Source organism: Heterodontus francisci, chromosome 5, assembly GCF_036365525.1.
Source record: "Heterodontus francisci isolate sHetFra1 chromosome 5, sHetFra1.hap1, whole genome shotgun sequence".
Lineage (NCBI taxonomy): Eukaryota > Metazoa > Chordata > Chondrichthyes > Heterodontiformes > Heterodontidae > Heterodontus > Heterodontus francisci.
In genome coordinates, this window is record NC_090375.1 from 139765326 (window position 1) to 139779223 (window position 13898).

A 13898-nucleotide genomic window follows, 5' to 3' on the forward strand; every position below is an offset into this window, starting at 1 on the left:
CTTTAAATAGTAGCAATCAGGGACTCCCCTCTGCTTCACTTTCAGACTGGGCAGCCTGTGCTAACTCTCGCAATACTGGGTTGGCTCGCTGAGCCTCAGCTAGGGAAAATCCATTTAATTCATTCCCTGGGTCTTCTATCTGCCCAAAGAAAGTCTCTGATAGATAGTCCTGGTCATCTGCCTGCAGTGCCAATCGGAGAGCTGGTTTGATCATGGCCTGATTCACTACACATTCAGGGAAACTACAGGGGTCTATCTCCTGCCACTGCCCTGTCTCTCTGACCTCCTATAGTCTCTCTGTCACTACTGGGGGGAGGTTACCACCTTCACACCTGCCAGATCATTACCTAGGAGCAGGTCAACCTCATTCACAGGCAAACTAGGGACAATCCCGATGGTCACTGATCCCGAATCTAGGTCGCACACTAGGTGCACCTGGTATACAGGCTCAGTCATACACTGCCCTCCAATACCATTCTGGTGTTCACTGCACTCTCTGGAGGAGAGGTTCAGGCCTTTTCCTAGTAAAAGGGATCTAGTGGCCCCTGTGTCCCTGAGAATTTCTATTGGCTTGCTTACCCCACTTGAGGGGTATGGGGTTACTTTCTCTTCATACACAATACCCTGAAAACCTTCAGGAACCCTCCTAACTTTTCCTGCACTTGCAGTAGTAAGCTTCCTGGGTCGCACTCTTTCTGCAGTTAAAGCCACATGCTGCTGTGCTTTCCATCAGGGTCTTGTCTTCACTGAACAGGTGTGCCCTAATTAACCCTATCAGTTTTCCCTTGAGTTTCCAGCAGTCAGCTTTTAAATGCCCTGCTTTATTACAATGGAAGCACACAAGTCTCCGGGTTTCACTCTTGCTCATAGCACCTTCCTTTTTGACTAGAGGAGAGCCGCCTGTGTCCCCTGCTTTCCTCTCTCTCCCATGACTGCTTGGGCTCCAATCACCTTCCCACCCTATGTCCCTTTCAGATTTGTGGGGGTGACTGGGTAGGATTCTCCCCTGGGAAACTAACTTATAAATTAAAGCAAACTCATCGGCCAGAATGGTCGCTTGCCGGGCTCTCTGAACCCATTGCTCCTCTACATGGATCTTTATCGAGAGTGGGAGATAGTGTTTAAATTCTTCTAACATAATTACTTCTCTGAGATTCTCATAGCTGAGATGTACTTTTAGAGCCCTCAGTCACTGGTCAAAAACCAGCAGTTTATTTCTTTCAAACTCCAGATAAGTTTGAGTAGCTTACTTCTTGAGGGTTCTAAACTTTTGGCAATAGGCTTCAGGTACGAATTAATATACCCCGAGGATAACATTTTTGGTCAGTTCATAATTTGATGAACTCTCATCTGGCAACAGGGAATAAACGTCATGGGCTTTTCCAGTTAGCTTGTTTTGTAGTAAAAGAGGCCAGGTCTCAGCTGGCCATTATACCTGCCTTGCCAGTTTCTCAAAGGACACAAAAAATCCTTCTACATCCTCTTCATTAAATTTTGGAATTAGTTGAGCTAGTTTTAACAATTTTGTACCCAGCCCTGAATTACGCTCCTCTACATTGGCCTGCTTTCACTAGGGTTACTTTGACGCCTCCTAGCTAACTCTTGCCACTTCAGCTCTCTTTCTTTGCATTCTTTCTAGAATATTCTTTCTCTCTCACTCTCATCTGTCTCTTGTTACTTCTCCTGTCTTTCATTTTCTTCACATTCCTTCTAGAAGTCTCTCTCTTTCCCTGGCTTCCAATTCAACTTCTTCCCATTGTATCTTTGCTGACTCTGCTTCTAACCCTATTTTTGCTTCTACAGATTCAAGGGAAAAATGGTTGGCCACTAGCCTTAGGAGTTCAGACTTCCTCACCTTGTCATGTACAGTGATCCCACACTACTCAGTCATTTTCCTCAACTCCTCCATAGACAATGCTTTTAACTAATCCCCTGGGTTGGGGAGCTACTAGCTTCAGTTGCAGACATGTCCGTATTCAAGCACACATAAGCACAAGAAAACCTGCATTGAAATCTTGCCCTTTTTTGATTGGGAACAATTTGTCTTTCCACTTCAAATTTCTCTGGTTTTTCTGTAGGCAAAATGTAGGACGGTAGCACCCAAATTTCTGTTATGACCAGGTAAGAAAAGTGTCCAGGTGTCCCTCTCAGCCTTCACCTGGTCTTACCGTAACAGGGTTTCATTTTAAACACATTTTACCTCCCCTTTGGTGAATCCTTGTTCACCGCTTTCCAATTATAAGGCAAAGAAACCAGCACAAACAGGTTTAAAGAAGAAAACTTGAAATTTATTCAACTTAAACTCTAATTTGGTTAACGCCTATGGATACACAATGAGCCCATACTAGCATGCATATGTGATACATACATGCAAATAGAGACAGAAAAGAGCAGAAGAAAAATAAAGTGGAAAAGTTTGAGGCAATATCTGAAGAGTTTTTGTTATGGTTCTTCGAGCTCACGGTAGAGTCCATGACTGTAGGTAGATATTGCTTTTTGTTGGGCCCAGTATTCATCTTAAACCTTGTTCGCTGTGTCTTGTATCTTCATGTGTCTTCAATGGATTCAGAGGCTTGTGAGAAAGAGATGGGAGCAGACAGGAAAGAGATCTTCTCAGTCCAAGAGCATATACACTTTCTCAGTTCAAACTGTTTGTATAATTCAGGAAAACCCAGGTTGCCAAGCAGGATAGTCATGGTCTAACCATGTCTTGGATTGTGTCATTTTAGCAGTCTCTGGAATGCTCCTGTTGCACACAATACCTGGTGATCAAGGTCCATTGTGGGTTGAATGTGTCAAGGAATGGTCGTTTGTCCCTCCAATCACCGTCCGTTAATATGCAAATATCTTTTCCAGCCACGGTTGTTCTGTTTAACAAGTCCTTTCTTCACTCCAGTAACAGTTTAAAATCAATGTTCATGACAAAATTAATGTGCCTCATTCTTGGCAAGTGGGACCTCGTATGACAGTTCTACACTATCTTTTCTGTTACGTTCATCAAGTTGACAAAGTATAATTAGAAGATATGTAGTTAGGATCAATAGTCTTGAGATACCATTGTTATAGACCTTTCTTGATATCCATTTTCGGAGAGATTAGCAGCACTGTCTAAAACGCCAAGAACTGGTTTAGTCGTGAAAATCCTGCCAGTTCCATATATTTCACCAATGCAATACATGTTGCTCAGATTACTGGTGTGCTTTGTTCAGACTGCACCTCATCATGCACAGCAACACCAAGATCAAATAAGATTGAAATTGAAAGGGCTAGTCCAGTTTGCAGAAGACTGCTGTTTTGAGGTAGTATTTAACTGAACAGTCAAAATATTTCAGCAAGAATCTGTTTGGTGACATGGTGCATTATTGTTTTCTTACTGGCGAGAGATTAAAACCTCTGTATAAGCAAAGGAATTTGGGTGCACAGCACAGAGTAACCAGAATGATACCAGGGCTAAAAGGGTTAAATTCTGAACAGGTGACATAAACTTGATTTGTATTCCCTTGAGTTTATAAATTTGAGGGCTGATATAATCAAGGTTTTTCAAATGATTAAGGAATTCAATAGTTTAGATGCAAAGAAAAAAATTTCCACTGGTGAGGAAACCTGGAACAAAGTGGCATAATCTTAAAATTAGAGCAAGACCATTTATGAGTGAAATCAAGAAGTACTTCTCGCACAAAAGGAGTTGAAATCTGGAATTCTCTCCCACAAAACACTATGAGGATGCTGGTCAATTGAAATTTGCAAGACTTAAATTGATCATTTCTTTTTAACTGTGAAGCAAAGGTACAAATCAGCCATGATCTGATTGAATGGCAGAACAGGCTAGAAGGGCTGAAAGGCCTACTCCTGTTCCAATGCATGTTTCATTTTCCTATGGTAGCACAGAGTGCTAGATATATGTTGGTGCCAATGGTTCCTGAGATAATTTCAGTTATGCAAAATGGGGATGGTTAACTACAACATCAGGCTGGGTGGTAAGGTTCAAGCACAAATTACCAAGGCATTCTTCCGCAGAAAACAAGGATGGAACAGTCAGACAGACAGAGAAGAAAGGGAAGAGAACAAGACAGAATCATCCTAGGCCACTCTCCTTTCATACATCTGCCTGTAGCTAGATAATAATAGATTGTAAGATACTTAGGAATTGGTTGCCTGTGGGCTTTTTAAAATCTGGAATTTCACATGTTGTGGGCACATCTAAAATTGAGAGGAGGAAATAATGAGTTTTTAAGGATTTCATGCTTTTCCATATGTATGTGTATGCTTTTCAATAACATCAATATGTCCAAAGCATTTCCGCATAAATGGAATAGTGACTCGATGGACAGGATTTTGGGTTTTGGGTCAGACCTTGACGTTGAGGTCAAATTGGGGTTCCAACAACACACTGTGTTGGGAGAAGACATCCAGCAGTGATTTTCCCCAAACTGGTCAATTAGTGGGCTCCCGAAGTTGGAAGCTGCCCTCTCAGCAACTTAAAAAAATGTTGCATTAAAATATGGCCATATCTGCTGGTCCACCATTGTGGACCACACTTGGAGTACTGTGCCCAGGTGGACAGCGATGGCCTCAAAGCCTACCTGGAATGCAGACCCCTTGGTCTGCCGCCGTAAGGCTGCCTTCTGGTAGCTGGTCTGTTTCTAACGTGACAGCAGGGCCACAAGCCAACTGGAAAATTCCATTTGGCCACTGATAATTGGCTTTAATTGACCACTGGGTAAATGGTCTGGGGGCGGAACAGTGCTGGCAAACAGATAATGGATGCACTCATTATGATTTTCCAAAATTCTCCAGGTTCTAGAATGGTCCCTCAAAAAAGGAGGGAGAGAGAAAACAGAGAACTACAGGCCTATTAGCCTGACATCAGTCATTGGAGAAATGCCGGAATCTATTATTTCAGAAGTCTTAACAATGTACTTAGAAAATAGCTGGGGTGGGCTGCTCCCCCAATCATGTGGAGGGGGTGTGCTATCCGTCCCTGGCATTGGCGCAGCTGCCTGTGCACAGACTCTATTGCTATTTTTAAAGGGCTTTGAGCCCTACTGTTAAATTTAAATATTTAAAGATGCAGTGAATAAGAAAAAATAAAAACATTTAATTTGTTTTGGGCAGGACCTCCATCTCCTTGAGGCAGGAAAGGGAGCGGTGGTCACTGCTGGGACTACACCCTGTCATCAGAGGCAAGAGGAAGGATGACCCCGGAACTCAGGTAAGTTCCTGAGGCCTTGCCGGGGACAATCGATTTGCTCCACATTCGAGCACATGGACAGTCTGGTGAGTTGAGGGTGGTTGGGGCTTCGGGGGTGGCCCTCTGTGGGGCACAGGGGGGCCCCCTTCCCCCAGCCTGTAGGAAGGCCATCTGGTTTTACCAGGTGCGGTTCTTGGGGCCTTTGCCGTCTGGCCGCCAGGGGTAAAATACCAGCGGCGGTGGGAGGAGGCCCTGAAGTGGCAGTTAATTGGCCGCTTAAGGGCCTTGATTGGTGGGGCCAAGCAGGCTGTTTCTTGCTGCCGCCCTGCACAAAATTGCAGTGGAGGGGGGAAGGCGTCGGGAACAGCCCCCCCAATCCCCGCCTCCCACCAAATTATCAGCCTCCCGCACCTGCCACCAGCCGACTCGTTGGGAGGAGGTAAAATTCTGGCCAACGTCATTTGCAAATAATATTTTCTGACACAAATCACATCGTATTATTTGTTTGCAAAAACAGTAAGACAAACCTGTCTTATTTTTCATGCACTGACCAATGTTAATATGTGGCCAGAAATTCCAAAAGATCCAGGGATCTATGCAGCCATATCAAATTTGTGAGAGGATCAGTCACAATTCCCAGTGTCAAAATATGCAAATAAAAGAGAAAGGCAATAATTTCACGCTTTTTATTTCTAACCCACAGCACCTTCCAATCTGCAAATATCCTCCACCAGACAACAATTAAACTCTGATTGACACCCTACGCTGCATTTAAGTGTATCAATGATTCATTATAGCCTTAATGGGGCAGGACTGCTTAAATAACTTAATAATTGAATAACAATATATGGTAGCAGAACAAAAATCACAGGGCTAAACCTACTGCCCTGTTCCTACTCCTGGTCCACGCATCAGAAATTTCCATTGGAACCTGATGCAATTTTAAGCCCATTAAAAATGGGCACAACGTAAATGATGTACCCCTTGCCTAGTAGTATTTAAAGGGACTGCTGTAGGACACTCCAAACCAATGTAAGGCTCTGTTTATTTTTCTGCTGATTCCACCAAAATCTTTCACTGCTGGTCTGTCCATGTCCTCGAATGTGGAGCCAAGAATTCCCCCCAACCCATGAGCAAGCTGGCTGCAACTGTTAGTTTAGTACTCACAGCACGACACTGTTATGCACATAAAATCCCATTGTATGTAGCACACTATAATGGTTTAAAAAAAAACTTCAACATAATTATTCATATCACCTTCATCTTAGCTGAGCATTCAAACCTCAGTTTTAGGTGAGCATGTTTTCATTTGATTTAATATTCTCCCTGGTTTTGTCTCCTTAATAGCCATATAAATTAAAATTGGGATGACTGGTTTATTTAAAGCTTTCACAACAGTCAACTTCATTGTCATAGGATGATGATCATGATGATAATATCAATTAACTGTCACATGATCAGCTCTAACTGTGCCATCGAAATACATTACAACTTTGAATTAAAATGCTCTTGCAGCAGATGTTTCCATCAAGCGCCAGATTGCTAAATCTTCCAATGTTCTTGGTGCTTTGTAATAGAAATTTCATTACTATACTGAATATTGTACACATTGTGGAACTTTTTGCACTTATAAATTTAAATATATCATCTTTGCATTCAATAATTTACTTTTTCCAGGTTCAGTAGTAAACTCAGTCAGCATGAACGATGTAACTACTTTGCAATTTGTATTTTTTAAATTCAATCTTCCTCATCTATTATAACATTCTGCCAGTTTAAAAAAAAGAGTAGAATTGTTTTCATTTAAAGTGGTTTCTAACTATTTACATCATGAGGAACTAATTATTCCCTTATGAAAAGACAAGATGTGTAATAAACAAATAATTATAATCTCTTTCAGCTGACTTTTCAGATTCCACGAAATTTGTACTTTTTCAACTTCAAATTCCAATTTTTTAAACCATCTACTTGATGTTCAAACCTAAAATTTAACTACCTCTAAAACAGAAAGCAACATTATCAGAGTGATGATGCAACACATGTGCCATAGACTACATTTTCAGTCCATCTCCGGAGCAGATTTTATGAGAATTGTATTTCTAACCTCTTGAAAGCCTCAATTTTAGGAATCTGCACTGTGGTTTAAACAGAGGGAGAGGTTATTATTAAGGATATGGGAAATCGCGGCCTTTGGATTTTCTTTTCGCATAACATTTGGAGAAATTGATTGTTCTTCAGTACCTTAATGCAAATAACATTTTTTGAGAGCTGATGTTATTACAGCATAAGGTCCAAATAACAGAAAAGAAAACTGAAAGAGTAAATGCGAGTCTTCGGCGTGACGAGCATGTAAGAAGGAAAATGTGCTTTCAAGCAGTTTTGCTGAATAAAATTATCGCTCAGGGCTCACTGTAATACAGAAGATCTGTCTCTGTGCAGCCATGCCATTTTAGAATAGTTAAATGTTGGCTAGCTTATTGGCTGTTAATACTGAAGGATAGGATACGAATGTTGTCACGAGCACTAAAGCTTTTAGGCTCAGGACTGTTGCATCACATTCAAATTATTATTTTTTTAATTGGTTATTCTAGACTTTTAGTGAAAAGATACAAGATTCAAACTGACATGAAAGCATTTCCAAATATTCACATTTCTTTGTCATGTCATACCTTAAGAGTGTCTCCTTCTGCTAAATGGAATGTTCTGGCTGAGATATTAATCCCTTTGCCTGCTTGCACCTGTATACTGTACACACATTCATGGTTGTTTTCATAGTTCAAAGGATAGTTGGGGGATAGCAGGATTCCCTCGTTGCTTGTTATGGATGTCCCACATTCAGCTGCAGTTAGAAGAAGTATTTTGAATATAAGTAGTACTCTGGACAGAGAGCAAGTTCTCTTTCACATACACAGCACAGTAATTATAGAGAACAAGGAAGGGCATCCTTTCCTAGAATATTATGAAAGATATTTTTTAAAAACAGCTTAAATCGGAAGACAATTAATAACTCCTGCAATAAATGAAATGTAAGCTATAGAAACTACTTATTATTAAGGATAGCCTAGAAAAACATGCTCATGAAAACCTTCAGTAAAGGTTGCTACTACAAATAAAGGATGAGATATTGATTTGGTTATCTCTGTCATAAATGGTGGATAATGGGCTATTGTACCATGCAATTGAAGGAAATATCATCAGCTATTTATTACACAATAATCTAGTTAGTGATAGTCTTTTGTCCTAAATCTTATTGAAGAGTCTAATCATTGATAGAAAACTTGAGTTTTGCCTGCTCTTCTACCTGCACCTCTATCTCTCTCTCTTTTAAGATATTCCTTAAAACCTACTTCTTGGACCAAGCTTTTGATCACCTGCTTGAGTAATGCTTCATGTGGCTTGCTGTCAAATATTGGTTAATAATACTCCTGTGAAGTACCTTGGGATGTTTTCACTATGTTAGTGGTGCTATATAAATTCAAGCTGCTGTTGTGTTCACATCATGAAAGAAGATTGGAACTTTGTTATCCAAGATAGTATAAGGTCAGGTGTAATCAGTCCAATGCAGTGCTTCACAAACTTTTGCATCCACTAGCCAATAAAATGGGGAAAACACACCCCCGGACCACCTACCCATCCTACCCCGCCTCCTTTCATTTGCCACTGCAACAAAAAACTCATCTGTATTAATGGGAACTTATGGAAACTATAGATATTTTGTTATTTTTTCTTTGCAACTATATGTAATAAATGTATGTGAATTTTAATTAAATATTATAAGTCAATTATTAATTCATGTCAGAAACAAAAGTAGAGACATTTTCATATCATAAACATAAATACTATAAGACAACATGTTTATTTGAAACATTCTAATAGGTGTTTTAGAATCATCACAATAACATTGTTGAGAAAATAATACTTATTTTACGTCTATATTAATCAAACAAAATCAACAGTAACATAAATCTTGCTGATAAAACTACATTGTTGTTGCTCATGCTGTGCAAGTGGGAGCCAGACTGGTTGTGTGATGGCACACGAGTGGTGGAGTTGAGGGTTCTGGCCTGTTCTCTCATATGGCCATGGCCATGGCTGTGCCGTTGTGCGCCAGTGCCTCGCATTTTGGACCAGCCCACGGACCACCCGGAGGACCCTTGCAGATCACCAGTGGTCCGCAGATCACACTTTGAGAACCACTGATCTATTAAGTACTTAAACATTCAGAAAAACAGGAGGAGTACAAAGATGTGTTAAGAATAAGTTCATTATGAATCTAAGTTAAAAATTACACTTTGAAGTCACTGGACTAAAATTTGGATTGTTCCTGTTTCTCGGGCATAGGGGTCATGATGCGTGATTACCTCATGCCCGATTCTCTGGAGGCAGGCAACATACAAACTTCATGCTGCCTTCTCATTTGAATGACTGTAATGTTCAACCGAGAACAACCCGTGCTGCTGGCTGACTGGGTGCTCAATAGGGCGCCTAGCAGCATGCATGGCTAGCACATGTTTCAGTTAGCTGCACCTCTTACAGGCAGCCTGTCCCTCTTACAGGGGAACTGCACTCATTACACAAAAGCTAAGCTGACTGCCTGTAATGCAAGTGACTGTAAGGAGAAGGACACCAAATGGAGCAACAGGCAAGAGAGAGGCTTCTCTCTTGATTCCAGGTTCTCGGATGTGGCACTGGAGCCTTAGTTCAGAAGGTTGACGGGAGGAGAGAGACCATTTGTCCATTGGGGGCCTTCAAAGTGCACTCTGAGAAGGGAATGGGGACAGGTGTCCAGGGAGTTCAATTCCCACAGAGTGGCCCCAAGGACCTATCAGCAGTGCCGTAAGTAGCTCAATTACTTCACGAATGTGGTCAAGGTAAGTGAATGCATCTTCACATAACATCTCTTATACACTGCAGCATCAACCTCTCATGCTGCTGAATGCACCACATATCCATCACTCACCCATTGGCATTCTCTGGCAGTCAGGACCCATGCCTAGCATTCACAGGCTCCACCTCACCCTCCACCTCACACACCCACCAATAATGCCAGCCTCTCACCCATGTCTCGCAGACTCTACATACCTTCAGCTATGGCAGGCAAATTACCCAATCACTTTGCAACATACTCAGTGATATTTTTCCCTCTCTTTTGCAGGACAAGGTGGCCCATAAGTGCAGGGAGCAGAGCAGACTGGAGGAGAGCAGCATGCCAAAATCACCTATGCCCACTGTGCTCAACATCATGGGATGTCTGTGATAGAGGTCATTGCATCTAATGCCGCCAAGAATATTCAGGGTAATGGTATGTTCCTGCCTTATGGCACTTCTCACATATCACCTCACCCTCATCCTGTTATCAGGAAAGAAGTGTAAGCTGCAAATTGTGTGGCCATGGACCTCTTGCTTTCCAACCCCCCAATTCCCTTTCCTCACCCCATTCTGCATTTCTGCTTTCAGATAACCAAGAACTGCTACCGGTCACCCACTGGAACCTGATGAGGATGGGTGAGAGCTGCTGCAGAGTTCTGCAGAAGAAGCACCATCACTTGACCTGCACTCACCACCACTGACTCAGATTCTGGCACTGCATGTACTTTAGAGGATAGCAGCCAGGTCTGCACTTGATGAGTCACCAGGCACAGGTGGGCTTCAGCCAGTCCAAGGGGATAGGGCAGTTTATTTGCCGGCTTCCCAGAGGATGAGGTTGCAGACGAGCTTTGCTGCAGGGGACTCAGATGAGGACTTAGATGAGGCGACATACAGGAGAATGCTGTTGGCAGCACACACTGAGATGCTTGGGAAGGCCTACCAGGCAGCCTGCTGTCACCGTCAAGGAGCACGGAAGTCCAGATCAGATTTGACGGAGGGTTTTGCGCAGACATTGGAGCCCACCCTTTCCAGCGTGGAAGTGGTGGGCATCTCTGTAACAGCACTTGCAGACCTGCCCATGATGCAACGTTTGGTGGCCAACATCTCGGCTGACACTGCTTGTTGCCATGCAGGCTCAGACTGCTGCCATTATGGCTGTGGATCTCAGTTCCTAAAGGGGCTTTCAGCCTCTCACAGTAGTCCAGCAATCTGTCCTCCAACAGATTACTAGAATTCCTGATGCACCAACCCAATGGCTCCAAGGAGCACAGACCTGTTGTCCCCTCTCAGGATGGCAGCATTTGTGCTCCCATCACTGTCACTCCATCACTGCCCTTGTTGTCACCTCTTAGCCAGCCCAGACTGCTGCTGTACATTCTGAGGTGGTGGAGTCTGAAACCAGGCCATTATGGCCCAGAGCTGCTTGAGGTCATCCTGCAAGACCATCTGTAGTTACCCCCACTGAAAGTCAGCAGCCTTCCACCAGCCATGTTGCAACCACTGGGGTAGCACTGTGCAGCAGCACTCGGGGGGACTTTTTGTGGGGGACACAGCAGACCACCATGAATTTGGAGGCACACTCTAGCAAGGATTGTACAGCTTCCACCAAGCACTCCAGGCAGTATGACCGTTGCTTGAGAATGCTGATGGTCTGCTCCACAGCATTCTTGGTGGAGGCATCACTCTTGTTGTAGGTGCATGGTCCTCACCTGGTCGGGTTGAGGAGGGAAGTCATGAGTCAGGTGTACAGTGGGTATCCTTGGCCCCAACAAGCTTACCTCTGGTTCTTTGTGGTGGCTCAAAAATGGCGAGAACATTGACTGCCTCAAGCTGAAGGTGTCATGGCTGCTGCCAAGATAGTGAGCATTCACTACATGATGGTTTGGACATGACTGCACACCAACTGCATGTTAATGGAATGAAACCCTTTGCAATTCCTGTACCACACCATACTTACATGTAGGATTGTCGGAGCTTCATGCATGCAGTCAATGGCTCCCTGAACCATTGGGAATCTTGCTATCTTGGCAACATAATGTGTCTGGTTCTCCTGATTCTCCCTGGTTAAAGGGGAGACGAAGATGTCTCCTCTCCTGACATACAGGGCCTCCATCACCTTCCGGATGCAGCGATGGACGGTGAACTGAGAAATGTTGGCTATGTCAGCTTCTCTCATCTGGAAAGATCAGTTGTATAAACGTTGAGAGCGACAGTGACCTTGCCAGCTATTAGCAGCTGAGTCTTTGCCCTGCTGTGAGGCTGCAGGTTCTGTTGAAGCAGGTGGCACTGTCCATTTATTGAATCACAGGTGCCTCAGGTGTTTCTCCTGGCTCAGTTAGAGGTGGGAGAAATGCTCCCTGAAAACCTTGATGGGTAGAGCCTTCTGTAGAGAGACCTTCTCCTTCTCTGTCTGTGCACAGCTTCAGCTCTCTGCAGCTACAGCTCCATCTCCCTGTCATGTTACAGACCAAGAGACACTGCAATTATAGCCTCCATAACTACAGCAGCCTTTCTGTGGTCAGATCACAAAACTTCTCTGATCTCCCTGTCAGCAACACTCCCTTCCAAAACCAACAAGTCAGCAAAGCTCCCCCAAGAACACACCACAGTACTTCTACTAACCTTGCAACAGCAAAAGTAAATTAAAAGCACTTCACCTGCTAGTTGGATGACAGGCCCTTTAAATAACACTAGTGGGGGAGTCCCTCATGCAACTGAATGCCTGTTCAGCTGTGAGTGATTAGGAGTGGGCATTAACTGGACCTGCACAATCCAAGTTTACAGAATGTGAGTCAAATCACCCAGAGTGGGTGTTTGATGTCACTACCAGCGTACTTTGCATGCTTCTGGCACATGCAGGACAAGTCCATACCAGCACCTTCCAAGCAAGGAGGGCACCACAAGGGCTGTGCCTGCCATTTTGAGGGGCTCTGGCCTCCGTAGCGCCGGCTCCAGGTGAATTTTGCAGCACCTTGTTTTAAGAGCCCGACAGTAAAGAATTGGTGCATTCATTGCTGAACATCTTTATTATCGGCCATATATAAATCCCACTATTACAAGATTCCACAATGGTGAGAAAATTAAAAGCATGCTGAACAGCACATCTGATTGTTCAATCTGTGCCCCTGTTGAGTGAGATTCTGCATTTGGGCTGGTGTTTAGCAATGTTGGGGATATAATATCAATATTATATTGAAAATCTTGCATGGATCATACAATTCTTGTCCAAAAAGATTGTTGTCATAGTTTTTGGTCATGTTTTTATATCAACTTTTCCCATCGTAAATTCTGATTTCCACATTTCTCATTCAATTTTGTTATGTCAACGAGAGCCTGCCATGATGTAATTGCAGCTAGTGACTAGCTGCTACCTTTTTCTCACAAATCACTGAAATGATTTCTGAATGAAAGATTATTTACCATTTCTTCAGTAATGAATATTCCTGATATCCAAAATGAAGTTTCAAACAAAATACAACATTCAAAAAAATTGCATATTTGAAAATAATAGTGACAATGAAAATCAAGCTGCAATAGCCAGAGAAGGGTGAAGTTTAGTCTCAGTGAAAGTTCAGTCACAGAGGGAGTTTAGCTATGAGTTATGGCTGGACAGGTGATTACTGTTACAATTCATACTTGTGCAAGGTGAACAAAAAACTATGAGGGCTTGGTGGGAGTTCAGGTGTACACTATCTATATTTTAAGCTAATGTAGAGAGATGGCAGCAGAAATGAGCCTTGTGATGTGCATGGACCATCATGAATCTCCCAGATATAAAAACAAGAAATGCTGGAACCACTCAGCAGGTCTGGCAGCATCTGTGGAAAGAGAAGCAGAG

The 13898-nt window shown here is 43.0% G+C and overlaps 1 protein-coding gene across 1 annotated transcript in view; it reads right to left on the reverse strand.

Annotated features, from left to right (window-relative positions):
• Positions 1-13898, reverse strand: part of csmd3b (CUB and Sushi multiple domains 3b) — a 2327439-nt gene that overhangs the window by 508162 nt on the left and 1805379 nt on the right. The window contains exon 22 of the mRNA XM_068032163.1: positions 7861-8030. Within this exon, the coding sequence (XP_067888264.1) occupies positions 7861-8030 (170 nt within the window). The remainder of the gene's footprint in view (positions 1-7860; positions 8031-13898) is intronic.